General features: G+C 41.8%; 1 protein-coding gene and 1 long non-coding RNA gene across 2 annotated transcripts; one reads left to right on the plus strand and one right to left on the minus strand.

Moving 5' to 3' along the window:
* Positions 1 to 4,824: 4,824 nt before the first annotated feature.
* On the minus strand, positions 4,825 to 20,421 carry chrna11 (cholinergic receptor, nicotinic, alpha 11). The gene is made up of 10 exons (XM_079367558.1): positions 20,176 to 20,421; positions 18,038 to 18,177; positions 16,711 to 16,755; positions 16,316 to 16,425; positions 16,143 to 16,222; positions 13,755 to 13,922; positions 13,484 to 13,678; positions 10,293 to 10,379; positions 8,632 to 8,741; positions 4,825 to 7,076 (listed from the first exon to the last, which is right to left on the minus strand). The coding sequence occupies exons 1-10, from the start codon at positions 20,225 to 20,227 to the stop codon at positions 6,339 to 6,341; spliced, it is 1,725 nt and encodes a 574-aa protein (XP_079223684.1). The 5' UTR covers positions 20,228 to 20,421; the 3' UTR covers positions 4,825 to 6,338.
* LOC306839085 lies at positions 10,264 to 11,257 on the plus strand. Its single transcript, XR_013781151.1, has 3 exons — positions 10,264 to 10,354; positions 10,888 to 11,002; positions 11,099 to 11,257. It is a non-coding gene; the product is annotated as an uncharacterized lncRNA (long non-coding RNA).
* Positions 20,422 to 21,246: the final 825 nt, after the last annotated feature.

Here is a 21,246-nt window from a genome sequence, read left to right on the forward strand (position 1 = left end):
GTGTTTCTAGGGACACTGCAGGCTGCTAGGCTAACTGCACCAGCACCCTGGTGTTCGCTCTTGCTTGCATGCTCGTAAATATATCTTCATCAGCCGTGAAATTCCCATGGTCTAGACTAGAGGAATTATCTTATCTTTTCAATAGAAGTGAAGCCACCTCTGGGTCAAGTTATATCCCCAAAAGCAATCAAAGCTCCCTCCATGGATGAAAAGCTCTCCAGTGTTTACTCTATGTTACGCCCGATGCTGGTTAGATTCTAGTTTGGCTCGAGGGGCTTCTACAGATAAAACCTTTTTTGGGTTTCTTGCCAAAATTCTGCGATGGAGTCTGTGTTGTGCTAGAGGTCGGCCGTTTATATGTAATAACAAATTCCATCTTAGTTTCATTCTCCATCCAGTCGGGCACGAATAGAACGTCACTGCCTAGTTTTTGTGGAAAATCGAACCCGGGTTCGTCAAAAAATATAAAGTTATACAGGCAACACAGATGGACAGTGAATGTTTCATTTTTTAACATCAGTTTACCGTTCTCTTACTAATGGGCTATCAAGCGGGAATGGAAGTGTTTTGGAGCTATATGACTGCAACTACAAAAACATTTTTCAGTATTTATTCATTCACGATATTCATATATCAGTCAGAGTCAAAGAGTCTGTAAGATCACACACACAACTTTAAGAACACAGGTCTGGTTGACAGTTAACTTTGTTAAACTTTTTTGTTTTTCTAAATGTTTCATTCTTTACTGAACGTTTGACATCAACCGGCCACCGTAGAAGTTCCCCTGTAAAAAAAACTTAAAAAAGAGCAGAGTAACTTCATCCTAGGTTTTAAACTTTTTGCCAGAACTTGAGGATCCCTGATTTGAACTCTGTTAAGAGAATACATTAGGTTTAATGAACCCTAAGTTGGCATACTGAATCCATTTCATCCTTTTCCCTTCTCTGAGTAAAGTAAAAAATTAAAACTAATTACAATCGTGATCAGAGGATAACAGGCAAGCAGCCAGCACTTCAGAGAGCATCAGCCACCCTTGACTTATTGGTTAAGAGGCCTTTGTTTCTTAGGGCGGACGCCTTGTGTCCACTTAACCTTGTGACCGCGACGGCCCACGTTGGTTAAACAGCGGTCTGTAAAGTGACTGAATGTGGCTCGGCAGGATTAATCAAGCCTAACGACACATCTGTAGGGAAGATCCTGGGGAGGAGGGAGCATCAATCACCGTGTGGAGCATCCCTCTCTCGCTCTGCCTCTCTCCCTCGCCCTGTCTCTCTGTTGTCTCTCTCTCTCTCTCTCTCTCTCTCTCCCTCTGCTTCTCGTCAGCTGTATCGACCAGCGCTTTGGGCCCTTGGTAATTAAAAGGCATTGATCTGCCTCAGCCGCAAGATGTTGGGATGCGATCATGCAGCAGTGCACACTGGGACCCTAAAAGAAAACAGGTGTGTATCTAAACATGTTTCTTTGACTGTGCCATGTACATTAACATTTAATGTGTTTTCATTCCACATATCTCTGCTTCACTTGGTTCTGCTTCATTTGTATTCTTTGCAGTGATTGCATTTTTATCGCTTACATAAAGCCACCTCGTTTACACAGTCATAGAGCTGTGTGCATCCTAATGCTCCTCCAGTGACGCTCAGCCATAAGGTTAAATATCTAAAGGCCTTTAGGTCAGCGCACTCTTTCCAAATTGGAGTTGTGAGAGAAAACAAACCAAAAGAAATGATTGATTGTATGCATACACAAACCCTGGAGCTTATCTCCCCATGGACCACACACACACACACACACACACACACACACACACACACACACACACACACATTCTCGCTCTTCTTTTATTCCATCTGAGTGAACACAGTAAATCTAAGTGCTGCTAGATTGCTAGCGCTGCACATTTTTCACCCTTCGGAGAGAATGAGAGTTAACAGGGGAGCCTTTGCCCGGGCTGAATAAGGACCAGCTTATACTATAAATACACCCCTGACTCTTTACTCAGTCTGACATACTGACTGGGTGACAGCGAAGGCCACACATATCCACAGCCTCCATGCTTGATGGACTTTCATGAAAATATGTCTCTAATTTCTGTTTATTTCTGGAGTATATATTTTCCTTGTACTGTGATAAACTGCAGTGGCCTTTCATTTGATGTCCGTGACTGAGTTATACTTGTCTGAGCCCCCATCTCTCCCCGACTCTGTCCCTCATAAATCCGATGAATTACCCAGTATGCCCCCCTCTTTCCTCCATTAACTTTCCCCTCCTCTTTCTCCAAATCCATCCCATCCCCCCATCTCTCCCTCTTCTCTCCTTCCTGAACGAGTGATCAATTAAGGCCCTGTCCAGCTCCTACTGCGCGTCAGCACTTTCCCTCCTCCTCCCTGATCCCCTCGTTCTGTCATTTTTTTTCTTTTTTTTGGGGTGTCAGACCAGACAACACACAGAGAGAGAGAGAGAGAGAGAGAGAGTGAACAGACCAAAGGTTGTATAAAAAAAAAAAAGGGAGAGTCCTTTATTTCCAGGATGAGAAATGCTCTGTACAGATGGGAGTGTTTTTGTGTGTCAGTGTGTGCTGGAAGGAGAACATCCTTCGCCAAAATACCCTGGCAGGAAAGTTTACTTTCCACCTGTCAGGAGAGATGACATTAAAGAGAGGAAGAGAGCAGAGACAGAGGATGAAGAGAGGTACAGAGATGAATCGTACAGTTGTCTCAAGACTTAATGTAGAAGTTCACAGCGAGAAATAAAATATGTATGGCCATTAGAGGCCAAGAAACATAATGTTCAGTCCTATTGAGTCTTTATATGCTAACTTAATCAGGCTACCAGTTGTATTTTCTAATTCTCATTAAATCCCATGAAAATCTCAACATGTTTATTGATCAAACAAGAATTTCTCATCTATTAGAACCCTAATACATTTTTATGTGCTTTAGTCTTGCATAATGATTTCTACTCTGCACTGTGAATGTGCTGGACAAAGGTAGAACATAGTCTCAACACAAAGGGAGAAAGGCTCTGGGTAGTTTAGTCCAATAAACCCAACACTGTCATCTCTGGCTCAGAATGCACCTACAGTATATGGTGCCTGATCGAACCTGTTTTGGTAGCTTGTTCACACATGGGAAGATGAGACCTGGCCTTATAGTCTACCACATAAACACCACAAGATGTTTTATGCAAAGTGTATGTCTAAACATATCTGAGCTTGAGGCTAGAGGCAAGAGTTCAAGGTTGATATGTCACAACAATAAAGAGCAGATGACAGAAAAGGGATGAGATCTGTGTGGGTAAAAAAAAAAAAAAAAGCAAAGTCTGCCGAGTCAGATTACTGCCCTATCAACCTGGGTCATTTTTCAAAAAGCTATAGACTTACATGAGCCATATTGTTATTGGGTTACATTCATGATAACATTAACATGTGACCTTTGCTTATATAAAAAAAAAAACATCCTTGGTAAATCACCATATATGTTTTAATCAACACCTGAATCTGCTCTCTTAAAAATACTATATTTTCCAATGCTTGTCATGAATTACAAATTCAGGTAGTATTAGGAGATAATAAAGATTTAGCCTTTTTGTTAAAACATGTCCTTCTAGCCCAATTATATATAATGATAATATCTTTATGGGTATTTGAATGTGTTCCACATACAGTGTAGAAAAGGACTGAAAAACAGAATTCACATTGTAGGGTTTTCTTCTTTTTTTTCATGTGATTTGCACACAAAGTAAAAAATGAAGATTAACTCCAGCCGTATCCTATTTGCTGTTGTACGTTGTTCTCCTCGTACAGTCAGGCAGACTGAGGATAAACATCTGTATGTCTCTGCTAACAGACTGAATACATGCTTAAATAGTTAGTTCACCTTGCTCAACTCACAGCTATCTGCCACTACAATGCAAAGAAACACTGCAGAGGTGCAGTATACAGTCACGTTTCTCTCCAGTTAAAGACTATCATGGGCTGTGTAAGACGTACATAACAACCTGCTATTTAAACGATACTGTTTTCCAAATAGCCTACAGAACATCACATTGTAATTGCTGTTTTTTCCCTGATATTTCTTTATTTTCCCTTTCATCAGAAATGCCCCAAAGCTGCTACCACATGGTTCTGAATTTTGAAGGGAGTGTGACGCAAGCTGTAAATCAGTAAAGCCCAGACACACTGAGCGTTTATACAGAGCACAAATGGTAAGGGTACACTTACACTTACTCTTTGATAATCTTGGGCTATGTCCGCAATCACGTCCTTGTTTTTTAACTATAGACTAATTAATTCACTCTATATGGAGCTATAAAGATGTAGACTTTTTAACCAGTAAAATGTCATTGTCCTGTGGTGTCATGCTCAGGGTCGATTATTGTTATAGTGTTGTACTCCAGTGTGGTTAAATGCTAATGTTAACTGTTGCTTAGCTCTAAAGAAAATCAAATACATTGTTTGAACTTGAATAATGTCCCAACAGAGTCGACATTATATTGTCTTTACAATAAATGACCAGCATCTGAGATTTCCAGATGCCATATGACGTCAATCAGCAAAACCTGTATTGTGAATATGATTTTTTTGAAGTCGAGGATGACATGCACTAAGGAATGGCAGGATCAGGCATCGTATCTGTGGTCACTGTAACAAGGACTGTATCGCCTCGATACATGGGACACCTACTCAGCTACCAGCACCCCAAAGTGGATATTTTCAGAGCACTATGGGCTACTGCATAGATTTCAGTTGATTGCTTGTGTACAATACAACTTGAATTTGTTAAAATGAGATTTAATTTAAAAAAAAAGATCAAAAAGATTTTGAGCTAAGCTAGGCTAACCATGTATTCATTTGACCTGCAGCAGAGACACAAGACAGTTGTTTATGTTGTCTGACTCTCGAAAAGAACAAGAAAGAGTTTGATTTGACCAAAGCCAAAATCATTAAGACCAATTTGACTTTAGTGGTTGCCATTTTTGTTCTGATGCTGAAGTTTAACTGTGCATTTAAACCTTTTAAATCAGCCCATTAGAGGCTGAGGTCATACCCAGGGAAAAACAGCTCTATTGAAGTCTCGTCATTCATTTAAGATGTGAAATCACTCATGATAACAGACAGCACTTTGATGGGATTTTTCTTTTCCAGACAGATTACTTTTTTTTTTTTTTAATGATCTCTCCCTCTTTTTGTGCCTCTAATGTTCTATTAAACACACACCATTTCAGTGTTTAAACCTTAAGTATGAAATCCAGTGAGATCTGTAAGTCTATCAGGACCTGCCGGATACAGTTAGGTAACTGTTCAATGAGTAATAATTGCTTCAAGCCTTCACTGTGGTGCAGCGACTGGCCATTGCATCATTGATGACCAGTTAATTCAGTTTCTTGTCGCGATAAGCACAGCACACTGTGCCCGCTGCTGTGCAGCTTTTGATCTCTGCTGATTGTTGCAGATTGGCAATCATCTCAACGAGATACGGCCTCGGATATTTAAAGTGGTGTGTGAGCAGAGAAGGTCTTCATCTTTTAAAAGCTGATTAGTCTTAAAGATTATCCAAGGTCTTTCAATTTGACGGTCATTAGATGAATGATAGATGAGATCATCTCCTTTTCCTCTCTGCTGCAGAGTTCCTGATCTTAACTTGGCATTTTTAATATCCAACTTCACAACATTAACAATTGTCAAGGGGGATGAACAGTCCGTCATTCTGAACTGCCCTTTGTCTTCTGTCCTTGTAAAAGTCTCTTTCTTTCTGCCCAAACTCTCCTCCTCACATCACTTTAAACGATGGAGTCTTTTTTCGACATGTGGGAGTGAAGGACTGTCTTCCCTGCTTGAGAAAATAAAACAGCCAAATGTCAGTCTTATTTATCTTGTCCTATCTAATGCCCATCTCTTTTTCTCTCTTTCTCTCCCTCGCTTTAGGATTGTTCTTTCCAGAGGTTGCATTAGAATCTTTTCTTTATTTTTTCCTTTTCTAACTTCTCTTTCTCCTGATTTCGGTGGGAAAATCTCAGTCAAAAACAAAAATCCATTCCACCATGTCAACATTCTGAGAAAGCACCCTGCTCACCTTAATCTCATTTTAAGTTCACTTTGTATCCCCTTCCTCATCCGTTTTCTGCTTTTATTTCACTTACAAAACACAATGTATTGCAAAGAAAACCCTTTGTATTTTTTTTTTTCCATTTCCATTTCTCTCCCGATCACAAATCACAGAGCCAACAGTCCACTGGAAATTGTTTTCCCTTGGATCCAGGCCCACTCCATCCTTTATCCAATATTTAATTCCCTTCATCCTTTCCTTTGCACTTTCTGCTCTTTTTTCCCCCGATTTCTTTCAGACAAAGTCTTTTGACATAGCCTCCACAAAGTTAGGAGCAGACATGAGGATCGAGATGGTGCATATGATGTTGAAAACGCTGAATGCTACCAGACACAGACGGTCGATTACAGCGCCTGCAAATTTCCACTGGTCGGCCATGCTTTCAGTCTCGTCCTGCTCCCGGAAACGGTCCGCCATGTAACGCACCTCCTCCAAGATTGCCTGCAGCTGGGGGTCTCCTATCCCTGCAGACGAGCAGCCTCCAAGCCCTCCTGGTCCCCCTCCAAAGCCGCCTCCACTGGACACAGTGCTGGGGCAGCCTACAGTATCCATATTGGATGTAGGAGGTGGTGGGGAGCTGCAGAACTGAGACGGGAGGTGGGGAGGCGGGCTTCCTGCCACTCGCGGAGGCCCTGAGGAGAGGTTATTCCTCTGTAGAGCCTCAGAGAGCATTGAAGGGTCGTCCATGCTCTGGAAGCCCATGTAAAGAAGGTTCCCGTTGTTGTTGGCACTCGACTGTGCGTGGAGGTGAGGGTGCCCAGCGTGCAGGGGCCCCGTCTGGAGAGGAGCCAGGTTCTGTGGGTGCAGCGGATGGAGGGTGGGATCTTGAGGGTTTGGGATGCTGCCGCTCTGGGAGCCCGATGAGCAGCGCCGCAAGTGGGGGGCACAGGGGGGCCGCTCTGGGTCGTCGTTCTCGCCTGGTCGCTTCATGCGCAGGAACCAGGCCACCCACTGCAGCAAAACAAGCTGAACCTGTGTGAGAAAGAGAGAGAAACAAAGACTTGTAAAAATCAAAGTTCTGGGTAGAAGGTAGCAGAATAATAACGCATACGAAGAAGCGATGGAAATCACAAGTTGCTTTAAAGCATTGAGAGCCACCCACATAGTTTGACTTGCACATGATGCTGGTTAAGCTTGTTGAACAGCCTCGTTTCATTGTCAGATTGATGCCAGTGCTGTTTTCAACCTTGCTTCTTCTTTCAATTTTCAGCTGCACTTGTATAAGAAGAAGTATGAGATCCTCCGGGAGGCTCAGTTTAAGCGCCTCAGGCAGAGAAGCTTTTTGAGCTTTAAATGAATTTCCAGCGGAGAGGACACTTAAAAAGACAGCATTAGATTTAAACGGTGGAGTCACTGAGATTGACTGCAAGATTACTGTCTCTTAAATATACAATCATGAGCATGCAGGAATGCTTCAGTAAACTGCAGATTTAAGATAAAGAGAAAATTAGCTGCCGTTTACAAATTCTCAACTTGTTTTCTTCTGCTCTGTTCTCCCCGTTGCTCACCTTGTCTCCTTGTCCAAATTATGGAAAAATTCCCTTGGAAAGAGACTATAGCAAATGTCCCTTGAAAAGGGCATACTGGCCTAACAGCATCCAGATGGGTGTCTGGTACCTAATGAGAGGCTAATATCCAGATGACTGCTCAATTAGTCTCCACAGAGTGTTTGTTAATTGGTCAGGTAAAGGGGCTTGTTGTTGCTGCTGGTGATGTTGTGTTTGTCCCTATAGCTGCAATTATGCTCTCTGTTGTTTCGCTGCACTCATCTGAACCACATCAATTATCTAGGTAATTGACCATCGAGTGTATGAAGAGGCCATTCATCAACAGAGCCTCCTTGTCATGTATCAGTACAGAGAGCCTCTGCGCTCTTTTGCAGCCAAGATATTTGTAAAAGTATTGATCAATGTAGACCCGCCAATTGTTGTCATTTGTTTATTTACATTTCGGAAAAAAAAGGAAAATCCTCCCATGTAAAAAAGAGACCAGCTATTCTCTAAACCAACTGTGCAAAACGTTTGTATTTCACGGCACGATTTGAGACCCATTTTTTCCACATATTACTATTTCACATATTCACTTTAGAGAGAAAAAAAAAACTTTTCTTTAAAAGGTCCTTGAACAGAAGTCAAGGAAAATAAGATGAGGGAGTCAAATCAAATCCGCCCACATATCCAGCGCTCTTTGAAACACTTCTCCTGTTGGAGTCAGTGCCGAGGCTTCTGAGGAACACTCAGGCAGACTGACACCGCCCGATGAGTCATAGCCAAGGAAGTCAGAGAATGATGAGAGAAAGGAGACTGACATGCAGGAGCACAGGTAGAGTAACAGATGGAAGAAATGTGACGAAAATGGCAGAGCAGAGGAGGGAGTGGATCTAATGCTGATAGAGAATTCTTAAAGCAATAGATCAAATCTGAAACAGGGCGACCAGCAGTTAACCAGGCATTACAAGCTGGAAAGCATGATGTATGTATCAGTAATACACTACAGGTTACGATGAATAGTTTGAGCACAGCCTCACCCATTTGGGCATGTTTCCTCCGTTTGGATCGTGGTGATGATACTGCAGAACGATGACAGTGGCGATGACTGACATCCCAACGATGATCATTATACTGGCAAAGTACTGACCTGGGTGAACAAGAGAACGGAGCAGTGCTATAATCATTTTGAAATATTCTTACTGGCACACACAATTTCCTACTCTTCACCTCTATTTTCTACAAGGTTATCAGAAAAACACTTGTGTGATTCACCAGTATCCTCTCAGCATGAAGTATAGCGAATGTGGGAGATCATTTCATTTCAGCAGGAAGGGCCTTCGAAAAAGAAAGCCAATAAGGCTAAAAAAGTACCATGAATTTTTGAAATGTCTCGGATCTACGGCTGCTACGTCCGCCTCCTCGTAGCTTCTTTGAGACTTCTGATGCATTAAACAGATTTGCACAGCATAAGGAGAGATAATTATTCCCCCCAAAATAAATATGCTGCCTTCAGCACTCTGATGATTATAAACCCACTCTTTTATTTATGCATTTTAATGACCAGAATTTGTGTCTTTAGGCAAAGATGGCAATACAACTGTGTCAGACTGCAAATTTAAGCCCAGCAAACATAATTTCCGGCCGGGCGCCCGCAATCAATTTAGCCAATGAAGTTTTAAGGCAAACAGATGGCGAAAATAAAGCTAGGCTCCACTGAGGTTTTTGGAATTTGATGGTTCTACAATTGTGTAGTTGTGTATGTGTTGTAGTGTCTACTAATCCAAATTCTTTTTATGGTGGACATATTGCAAATATTTCTTTACACACACCAGGAAGTTTAAGCCAGGAGAATTATTGCAGTTCTTGGTCCAAGATCTTGCTTCAGAGAAATATCTACACCATTAGACAAATGTGCATCTGATTTACAGACATTCATGGTCCAAGAGGATGACTGCTAATGGCAATTGGTGAACCCCTGACATTTTTTTTTTTATTGTAGCATCATGAGGCCTAATTGTGTCATGTCAAATTAACGATTGAAAATAACTTCATCTCTCCTCTGAACTGCCATTAATCCACAAACAATGACGAAAATGTCAAATACGACAAATCATTCTGATTAGGTGATAATTAAAGCCTCCAGCATAGCGTCAAACAACGGTGACATCGATTGGGAAAATTGTCAACTCGGAGAGAAGCTCATTTAACATTGATCTATTACTGCGCATATGAAATCATCTCTGGCTCCACTATGGAAAAGTAAAGCGGGATCACAAAACAAAGTCATTGTACCTTTCCAGAAGAATATAATGAAGTATATCATGGAGAACCTACTGTGCCTCCTTATCCCTCCGAGATACCCCACCCTTCAAAACCATACTCCCTGACATTTTATGGATGTCTACAGGTGTAAGATTTAACCTGTAACTTATGTTGGAGCAACCTCTAATAGTGCAACACATTGAATGAAAGCAGTGAGTAAACTGGTGTGTAATTAATCCTGGCTTGACCAACAGCTGGGTCACCAAAACCATCTTGGACACGTAATTCAAGTCCAATTATTAACTGCCAAATGGAAACCATGGAAACAAGGAAAACATCATGACAACAAATTGAAAATTATTCAAAGATCCTACATTGATGAAAGTGTTTGACATAATTAAACAACCAGCCTGTTAGGAACCATGTGAACACATACCTATGAGGGGGACAGAGTCGGATGTGGCCGGCATGATCTCTGCAACCAGCAACATGAAAACGGTGAGAGACAGCAACACTGTGATGCCTGCAGGTAGACAGATACACAGATATAAGACCTTCATTTTACATCTGCATTGTGCTCAGTAATCAACATCTTGACCCCTGCCTGAGTCCTCGTACGTTCTCATTACTACTTTCACATCAGTGTGTTTTGGTTTTTGATAAATGGTCACACTCAGGTTCCAATTATGTAAATGACCGTCGAATACTCAAACAGTGAATTACATCTTGACATTCTGTAACCATACAGCAAAAAAGCACTTCTGTACAGCAAATATAGCCATCAGCTATAGACACACACAACACACACACACACACACACACACACACACACACACACACACGCACGCAGCCCATACGCTGTGAAGATCATCTCCATCTTCATTAGTCCACCTCCACACAGACAGAATAAAGGAGTGCTTTGCTGGCATAACTCAGAAGCATTCAATTAAAACTCTTAGATGTAGAGATAAATTATGTCCACCTTTTAAGGAAATTAAAAAAATGCTTCTTTATGTTGTCATTGTTCTCAGAAATGGAACTTCTTCTGTTTGAAAGCCGTCTCCTCTCACCCTGAAAGCCCAGTCACTTTGTCCCCATGTGTCCTCCATCAGAGGAGTGACAGAGTCTTTTCCTGGAAGGCAGTGTGTAAGCTCTCTCCCCACAATCAATTCACCAGCCTTAATTACATCAATAGGTTAATTGGCCGTGTGTAAAAGACTTTGCATTTTTTTGTTTCTGTAGAGAAATGCTGCGTAATGCATGCTGTGTTGGAGGTTAAGGATGTGCTTTGACAAAGCTGTCGCTGCGTTCTATAGAGTCCCCTCCAACTAAAACAGTGAGTCACATTTATCTCTGTTTTTAGACGTTTTAAGGGAAAATTCTGGCTCTTATAATACAAACCAGAATACAGCCTCTATAATTATCTGCTGAGGATTTTTTTTACTTATTTTTTAATTGTTTTGTCTGTAAAAATGGGTTTTCTTTCATTTTGTAAAATTTTGTAAACTAAAGATAGTCCATAAACAATCATACAAAGCAAAAGAAAACTCTTTGTTTCCTGTAGTCAAGTATCACAAAAGTGCAAATACATGTATTCTTATCAGTTAAATGATGTGCTGGGGTTCGTTTACAGTTTTTGATAGACACATTTCTTTACATGCCTGTCTTAAATATAAATGTGGTAAGTATTTTTGTATGTCTCCAGAATCTGTTAAATCTGTGTTGGAGTCTATCCTGATGAGGACAATATTACCCATCTTGTGTTCTAAAAAGCGTAAAACAGATATTATCTGTTTGCAGCTGGTGTTAGCTTGCAGCATGGCTTCCTCCCTCTTTTTCCAGCCTATAATTGTCTGATTTGATTGTCTCCCACCTTTTCTTATTCCTCCGCCCCCCCTCCACTTCCTTTTCCTGTCCTCCTCTATCATCCTTCTTGGATTCTTCGAGTTTGAGCTTCCTTTATGTTACACTCTTCCCTCACCCATCCGTCTCCGCTCCTTCTACTCACATTTATCATCTCTCTGTTTTATCTCTCTGTCCTCTCTCTCAGCGCCACATTTTCTCCTCCTGCTTCTTTCAGAACACTTCTTCGTCTTTAGCGACACTCCCTCATGGAAACATGTCACTCATCCACACGTTCATTCCCCTTAAACTTTTAAAGTTGATGTGTGAAGTAAGCAGCACCAGTTCAGGAAGTTAATTTGGGCTTCACCTCATACACACCTAACATTTCTCACTGTCCACAACCATCGCCAAATGCAGCCTCCCAGTCTATTTAAGCTGCACAATTCCTCATCTCTTCCTCTGCTCTGTCCTGCATGTGCACCATCCCAGCTGGTCCCAGAACCAACCCAGCATCCACCTCTGATAGGGGTCAAGATATTCTCATTACTGCCTAAACCTCTCGTGGATCACAGGGGCGAGGTTAAAAAGGCAGAGCTTTGATTCAAAACTCCAGCTCTCATCTCCTGCTGTGAAAAACATTTGTATCCAACACGAGCTGTCAGACTTAACTGCAGCTTCTTTAAAGCCTCAAAGCCCAAAGAGTCCTGCATTAAAATTCTGAACAGCAGTCAAAAAAAAAACAACAAACATGTTTACAGCCTGGTCAAAAGAATGGTTAGAGCATTTTAAAACACATCGAAAGAGTTGGCCCTGAAACAGGCGGAGACGACTCACATCTCTGTATGAGCTACAAAAGCATGCGAGACCATCTGGAAGAAGATGAATTATTTCTACATAGGTACTGCATATATAATGTCTGTGACTGCTGCCATATGGTCTGTATAAAACGAGATTTACATCTCACAGACTGGTGACTGTGAAGTGCCTTTATTTACTGTTTAAATACAGCAGGAGGGTTTTCTTGTTACAGACATTACATATGCATGTGGAGGACAAGAGATGGGCTGTACTGCTTTGTGTAAGAGGGCCACTGAGACCGACACAAAATAAAACGTTCTTGCTGCAGCTTAAAGCTTACTTCCATTCATGACAAATGTCCAGGGGATGTCTTAGTGTAATAAACAACGGCTGTGGCTCAGCTGGCGGAGTCGGTCGTCTCTTAACTGGATGGTCGCGGGTTTGATTCTCCTTGGGCAAGAAACGTAACCCCTATTTGCACCCACTAATTTGTAGGAGCATAAATGGGATCGGTTACTTCTGTTAGTCATTTTACAAAGAAACCTCTGCCGCCAATGGGTGAATAGGTAAGCATAACCTGCAATGTAAAAGCGCTTTAAGTAGTCAGAAGACTATAAGCACTGAACAAGTTCAAGTCTATTCTCTTTCTTTTTTCCAAAGATGATGACAATGTTTCGTACAACTCAAATCCATGTTGACTGGGGAAGTCAGAAGACCGGCAAATGTATTTCATATTTGGAACTGAGAAACAATCCAGATTTAATGATGATGGAGGGAAGACAGACTGCAAGATTGTGCATCATGTTTCATCTTGATTAACGTCCACTGAGGATCACATTGGTTTCCATTGCTCTGTATTCCCTGTGCCAAGATCTGAGTCAAATAACTGAACAGCCCACTTCATACCGGCATGTCTTTTTACCCGCCTGAAACTGCTTCTTGTCCAACTATTTCCTCCATCGTCGCTCTTTTTAATTCACTTACCCAGTGAGATCTTCTCCCCAGAGTCAGCTGGCAGTACAAAGATGAGCAGAGTCATCGAAGACAGCAGCACGCAGGGAATGAGGAGGTTCAGGGCATAGTAGAGAGTCCGCCTGCGTATCGTCACAACGAAAGTCACATCCGGGTACGGCTCTTTGCAACAATCATAAAAGGCCTCGCTTCTCGTGCCTGGAACTCCTGCAAGAACAGAAACAGAAAGAGTCACTCAGCTGCTTCATGGCTGTATGTGTTTTGATGTTTCCACCTTACTCACCTATCAGGTCCCACTCTCCGTTGGGCATGTAGCCTGAGATGTCGGCATCGTTCATCTGAAGGTCCAGCAGCCAACCGTCGTATGTCCAAGAGCCGAACTTCAACTCACACCTCTGAATGTCGAAGGGGAACCAGCGCACGTCCACGTTACATGTACTCATAAAAATTCCTGACAGAGAGACAAAGAAAGACAAAAGAACAAAGAGGCCGAGAGACAAAGCTCCACAATCAATCGATTAAATGACAACATTGACCCCCGCAAGTCCCCGCACAAAGGTGACAATGAAAGGATGTATCAGAGGACCACTTGTGATGTGCTGGAAACCTGTGCTGAATATTAAGCTGCCTGTCAGAAAGATTCTTTCATACATTTCATATCTTTGCAGCCTTACAGACTGACTTCTTCACTCTGCAAAGGTACATATTTTATACACAACACTGCATTCCAAAAAAGAGCGCACACTGAAATTGGATTTTCATGAACATTGTGCAAGTCTACACATAGGTTACTGTGTGTGAATTGAGTCTGCAGAATGACTCGAGATTAGAAAGAAAGTCCCATCAAAGAAATGTGTTTAAAAGAACTGGCAGCAGTGTCGTTTTTCTCAGGTTTTAAGTATTCTTTTCTGTAAGCAGTAGAGGCTGTCCGCCTGGTGGTTCAGCAATAGAAAGAATCATCAACGGTGAAACTGAAAATGAGATTGCACGCATAGGCGAGCAAAAAAATAAAAAAATAAAAAAATCATGAAGACACACTCGCACCAGACATCCTCCTCCTCAACTGGGAGTCACAATGAACCTGGCAGTGGTCTCTGACAAACTCTGGCCCTCAAAGTAATTACTGAAATAAACGAATCAAGTCTGTGGAGACATTCGGACGCACACAGAAGCAAAATACCGATGAAGCCTCACAGCCCTTAAATACATTCATTATGAGGTCGCCGACATGCAAATCAGCCTTCAGAGCAGAGGAAAGGATAAGTTGGGAGAAGAGAAAAAGATGTTAGCAGGTTGGACTCAAAGATGAGCAATGACGCAAAGTTTAGATGAAGAAATACATTTTGTTTGTCTGAACACTCCCTGCCCTCTCAGATAAGGTTACTCCCACCACGCTTTCACAAAGGGTTTCCTTTGCTTCATGGGGATGATGTCTTTATAATTACTTCCATTATGAGCTCCTGAGTCACTCATTGAGGCTGATGGAGTAAAAGCGCTTTCTTCACAGTCCACTGTTCTGTGCACGTTCATGCAATCTGCTTTCCACAGATATCCTTGAAGAAACGCTCACAAACAAGACACTTGGATCTTTCCACAGCTTGGAACAATCTCCCCCCATCCCTCTCTCTCTCTCTCTCTCTCTCTCTCTCTCTCTCTCTCTATTTCAGCATATTCACATAAAACTCCATTCATTTGGAGAACCACTTCCAAGACGGCATTACAACCCCGAAGACAAAATCCACTGTTTGCAAATGTTACCCAGTTGAGATATGACCCATGAAACCTGTTACACCTTATCTCTTGTTTTACCAACGAACCCAAACAAAACAACAGAACAGCTTCTGCAGCTACGGTGTCATTCTTCAAACAATGGTGTGCAGCAGACACCTGGCATGCTCCACCTTTTGAATTATTTACTGTGTCAAACCTCCTGCTCCAAGCCTGCCACCCACGGACCTGTTGCCTTTTATTTACTGACGGTAACAGCCCCGGGAAAAAAAAGACCACTGGAACTAAAACCTGTCATGTACGAGGAAGGCAGAAAAGGCTGGTTTGCTGCTCATTCTTCTACACCAACTTTCCTGCTTTCTTTCTCATTAGTCCCGTTGTTAAAGCCTCTCTTCCTCGGCTCTGCCTTGTTTTATATTCCCCCTAATTGGAATGTTTTCAGATCGCTGTATTTACATTCAGCAGAAGCATATTAATAAACATGGCCCCTCACTGGAATTGATAGGGTGACTTTCCTCGACATTTTCTTCACAAGGCCATTCGACTCAACCCCCCCCCCCCCCCCCCCCCAACTGGCATCAGGGTTTTAATCTCAATCTGAAAAATCTGACGTATAAAGAGACGACTCAGAAAGCACAAAAAAGACATGGAAACCCAGGAGGTTTGACTTTCACAGGCTTGCACAGGTCTTGCGTTGAGGTAAAGATAGGAAACTGAGGAGGCGAGCGTCTCCTATTTATAGGTATCGCTGGGAATCTGTAACCAGTGAGTAACCCAGGGATCCTGTTTTAAACTAATAAAATATTAATGTCAATGTACAAACAAGGGCGACGTGCAGAGACTGCAGAACGAGATTCCGCCGTTGCACCGTGGGGAGCGAGGAGAGTGATAGGAAGGGGAGAGAGGGATGAAAAAATGAGGGCATGAAGAAGAAGAGCGTTACCTGGAGGCAGATACTCTGCGTAGCCACTGGAATTCACCAGCACGTTGGTCTTAAAGGTGGAGTCAAAGTCATCATCTGCACTGAGGAAGGACAGAAGGGGGAGTGACACTACTTGTTGGAATATAACGTGGATGTAGGAGGTGTGTGTGTTCAAGTGTTTGAGCGTGTTTTACCTGTTGTACAGCAGGATGTCTGGTGTCCACACCTGATCTGTGGTGAAGCGGAGGTTTTTTACGCCGGGATGTTCGCTCTGGTTCCACTGGAGGTAGTGGTCAAACCAACTCTTCAACACAAATACACACAGACACAGTCTTAATCCCTCTGGTCTACACAGACAGGCTGCTTTAGCTCCAGACTCCTCTGATGTCAAGTTGAGATCTAATAGAATCTATGCGAATAAAACGTCTTACTTTTATCATTTTTGCATGGGTAAAAAGATATTTGTGTATAACAGCCTCAAATCAAATATGTTTTGAGTGAGTCATTAACTTCATTTACATGTTATCGGCTGCATAACGAAGTTCAAATGAAAGCTTTCTCGGGACATATTTCTCACTAATGTCCTTACCATCCGGAGCCATATGTTAGTAGTCAGGACCTGGTTCTTCTCATCCTGCAAAACATTAAAGAGGACACATTATACCCTTTTCCACCTTTTCAAACAGTCTCCAGTGGTCTAAATGAAAAATCTGAGCTGTGCTTTGGTTAAAATATAACATGGATCAAGCACCAGAGGTGGTTTGTTAACCTGTATAAACCAGCTCTCTCAGAACGCTCTGTTTTGGTGTGTGTCTCTTTAAATGCAATGAGCCCTCCCGCTGAGATTTCCGTGTAGACATCACTCCTTTGTAGCGAGAATAAAAATGGCGGACCTGCGCAAATGTTTTCTAGGCTGGGGGTGGAGTCCATGAGTGGAGATACCAGGGGAGGGGAGGGGATTTTTTAACAGAATCCCACTGCGACGTCACAAGGACAGCACATATAAAACAGAGCATTTTTCTCTGTGTTGTGTTTCACTGTAAGATTTAAGCAGACCACAAACAAAGGATTGGATGGATGTATTTCACATTTTGTGGGTTGGTAGACTCTCAGGTTTCCCAAATAAATGTTCAAAAACACTGTAAAAGTGGATTTCTTATGATATGTCCCCTTTAAGAAAAAACTATGCATGTCTCTTTTCTTAATAAATTGTTACTTCTGCAAACTCACAAGGCAGCTCATTAAATCTTATTTTACATCCTTGTTAAGAGACATCAAAGCTGACTTATTAATCCAAAAGCTGAAAAGTATGTCACTTTTATGATCAATATTAAAGCTCCTGTGAGGAACTTTTGGTTTGTGTCAGTTTCAGCACCCTCAAAGCTGCACTTTATATCCCTTTGCTGATCTGGTCCCGTGTATGTATACGCAGCTTTTCTAACAAAAATGTCATCCTGCTGTCTTTTGGCAGCCAACTCATCACTTACTGAGAATGTTAGTGGATAACTGGATATTGTAAACAAAGGCTGTCTCTGCAGTGTGCTGTAAATCCCTTTATCTGTCACCCATCCCTGCTAGGTTAAAGACATTAAAAAATTACTATATAAAAAAAAATTACTTTAATGCTTTTGTGGATCATACAGAAGTGTAAGGATTCATTTTGATTGGTTTTATATTCAACTATATACTATATATACTATACTAATATATACTATATTCAAAATCACGGTTTCAGGCATATTCAAATGTATAAAGACCAAATGATGATTTCTAAAAATGTTTATTAAAATTAAGATACAAACTAGAGGCCTTCTTTGTATCCTGTATGTATGTGTCTCTAAATAAATACTCGTGCAACTTTAACGTAGATGTCGTACACTGGGGGTTTAAGAAACACAGCAGCTGTACACACTCACCACGTCCATGATCTGTATCAAACTGAGGGTGAACACCACAGTGAGAGGGTGGGAGTCATTGCCTACTGGCCGCTCCATCCGGTTGTAGTCCTTCAGGAGGTTTTTCAGCAGGTTCCTCTGGTGAGGACCCTGCAGTGACACTGGAGAAGCAGAACGACAGAAGAGAATTCAGAGTTCACCTGTGAGAAACAAGCAGCTCTCCTGCTGCTGACCTATAAGGTCAACCAAAGCTTTAAGAGACTCTTTGTGCTGTGATGGATTCAAAGGTAAACAAGCTTACATCGAATGCTCTATGCATGTCAGTGTTTCTAATTACAACGCTGAAATACTAGGTTCTTACAGTTCATGCATTACAGGATAACAGAACCAGAATTTCCCCCCTGGGGATTAATAGAGTATAAAATTCAAGAAAAAAAAAAATAATAATAATGATAGTGAGAACATTCACACGTTTTCTTTAACTGCTAAAAGCACCTCTGCCACAATTTGAGTCCTTGCCTTCCATCTCCTTTGTTTAGTTTGCATTTGCATCCTGCCGGGAAACAAACTCACTACTTGAGAGATTTTAAGGTCTGAGTCGGGCAGAAATGAATGCTGAAAATGAAAATTCTCAGGAACTCAACTTTGTTATCCATCAATACATCCAAAAGAAAAGAGATGCAGGAAGATATAATGATGAAATCAGCAGAAATCAAAACAGCACACTAATCTCAACTCTTATGGTCTAACCTTTGCTGATAAATTATTCAGGAGAGGTCAAACTCCTCAGTCAGAGTATTTCACATTGATATTAAAATATACAGAAAGAAATCAACTAACAGGAGAAAGATTCTGAGGGTACCCTCAGACAAACAAACAGCTATCTAATTAGACCATAAGAGACATAACTGGCACTAATGAGAGTATATTAGAGCAACAGTATTTGGAAATGCTCAGAGGTGCTACATGTAACGTGTTGGGTATAGAAATGTCTATGAAAGAAATAAGTGCCAGCAGACTGTGTAAACTACAAATGTCAGAGCAGTTTTAAATGTGAAGGTCAAATTTGCTTCTTTTATGCGTATTAATCAGTGTGTCCATCTAAACAGCTAATCCAAACATGGTGTATTTGTTCAGGCAACTGTACAAGGAACTGACTTTCAAATATATTGGATTTCTCTGCTTGTTGCTAAAGGGACGCAAAAAAACAAAACTAAAAAGAGGGGGTCTTGGACTTAAGGATTTCATTCAGTTTGATGTTATGCAACATAAATAATGCACTGGAAAGAAGATGCTGAACATGATGTGGATGAGTTGTTTTCATAAAATGTGGAGGAGTTGTTATTTTCTGACTTAAAAATGTGGGGGTTCTGAGTTTAGAGAGTTCTTGTTTGCAGCAATCCAGTCTGAAACTTTTGCCTTATCCGTCCTCATTCTAGACTTTTAAAAAAAAAAAAATTTAAAGTCTTACGAAAACAAACAAGAAAGGATTTTGCTGTCTCTGCCTGTAGGGAAAGTTGTCTTTGCTCTGTCATTCACTGTCCGCCTTCACATTCAGCTATTACTTCTGCTGCCCAGAGTTCCATCAGCTCAGCTGCAGCATCACATCACAACACAACACAACATGGAGTCAAGATGGAAGAGACGATCTATATGTGCGATTCAGTTGGTCACTTAGTAACCTGTTTTCTGTGGGATGAGATCCCCTGACATGCATGCAGATTTGAAGCAGAAGAGGCTCTGGCAATGAGGGAAAGAAAAGCTGTGATTTGTTATGAAAGCTTGGATTCTTCTTCTGTCATCTGCCTCGCGGCATAGAACAATCAGCCTGTTAAAACATCTACGCATGGAGGTGTGTAAAGGGAGGTGTGTAACCTCTGGGTCAACTTATAGTGTTTTGTATCCAGTAAAATGAACATGAAGAGAGTTGTCCAAATTGTACACAAGCAAGCAAACAGGTGAGCCAGATTCTCACTTTTCTCTTCCTGGCATTTTTTTCAATTCACGGAAAAAAGCATCTAGACCACTAACACCAATTTCTATTTAAAAAATGACAATTTGACACTACAGTGCCACCGCTGCAATCTGATTCCTAAAATCTGAATGAAGATAGACTAAAAAAGACAGAGAGAGAATGAGAGACAGACGTGCAGGCTCACCATGAATCAAAGCAAAAAATCCAGAGAGGAGTAGAGCCACCGAGTGCCACATCCTGGTGGATGAGGAGCAGGAGAAGAGGAAGCTCCGGATTATTGAAGGAAGAGGAGGAGGAAGAGGAGAAGGAGGAGGGGAGGAGAGGAGAGGAGAGGGAGGACAGACTCAGGAAGCTGCTGGAAATCCCCCGTCTGCATCCAGTCTGCATCCGAGGGAAGAGTGAATGAGCGTGTGGGGGGAGAGAAGGGAGCTGAGAGGAGGAAGAGGAGGAGATGTGGCTGCTCTCTCTCTCTCTCCCCCATCCCTCTCTCTCTCTCTCTCTCTCTCTCTCTCTCTCTCTCCCTCTCTCTCTCTCTCTCTCTCTCTCTCTCTCTCTCTGTCTCTCTGGGAGGTGGGACTAAAATGGAGAGAGAAAAATGTCAGGGATGGGGGCGATAAGGGTTGAAGAAAAGGCAGAAGGTGGAGGAAAGCAAAGTTTTAATTGGTTCGTCACCGTGAGTGGACTTTTCAAGAAAGAAATCTGAGAAAAGTAAAACAGACGACGAACAGGATTAAAAATGATTGTAACAATGATTGGGATTGATTAATAAAGGGGAAAGTGTGATAAAGTAAAGATGGTGGGAAACGTCGGCTTCCAAAGCAGGGAAAATATACTTTAAATACCAGGACAGACACAAAAACATGTCTTCAATCTCTGCTTAAACCTGTAATATATGAACCATATATGCAAAGAAAAATACATACACCTGTCCTTTAAGATGAATTAGACTCGCTTCTTGCTTATCCCCGTGTTCTGTCACTGTTTGTGTGATCGTTATAACACAAGCAACACGACAAATATATGACACAGAGGATACTGTCACACAATGCTGGAGCAGAGCTATGTGTGTGTGTGTGTGTGTGTGTGTGTGTGTGTGTGTGTGTGTACAGTGTGTGAGCTCTGCAGGGGGTGGGCTTTGAATCATGGCGGCAGACGGTCTCCAGTTTAATTGAGAAAGTGCTGGGCTCTGCAGGAGGGCAGCAGGAATGTGCATAGTTAAACTCTACTCCTCATTTGTCCTCACGAAATGCTGATG

Source organism: Symphodus melops (genome assembly GCF_947650265.1).
Source record: "Symphodus melops genome assembly, chromosome: 18".
In the NCBI taxonomy this organism is placed as follows: Eukaryota; Metazoa; Chordata; class Actinopteri; order Labriformes; family Labridae; genus Symphodus; species Symphodus melops.

Coding starts and splice junctions, on each gene's coding strand:
- chrna11 (XM_079367558.1), bottom strand. CDS start 20,227: ATGTGGCACTCGGTGGCTCTACTCCTCTCTGGATTTTTTGCTTTGATT. Junction 13,679..13,754: donor CGGAGAGTGGGACCTGATAG/GTGAGTAAGGTG, acceptor CTGTTCTTGCAG/GAGTTCCAGGCACGAGAAGC. Junction 7,077..8,631: donor GAGGAAACATGCCCAAATGG/GTGAGGCTGTGC, acceptor TTTCTCACACAG/GTTCAGCTTGTTTTGCTGCA.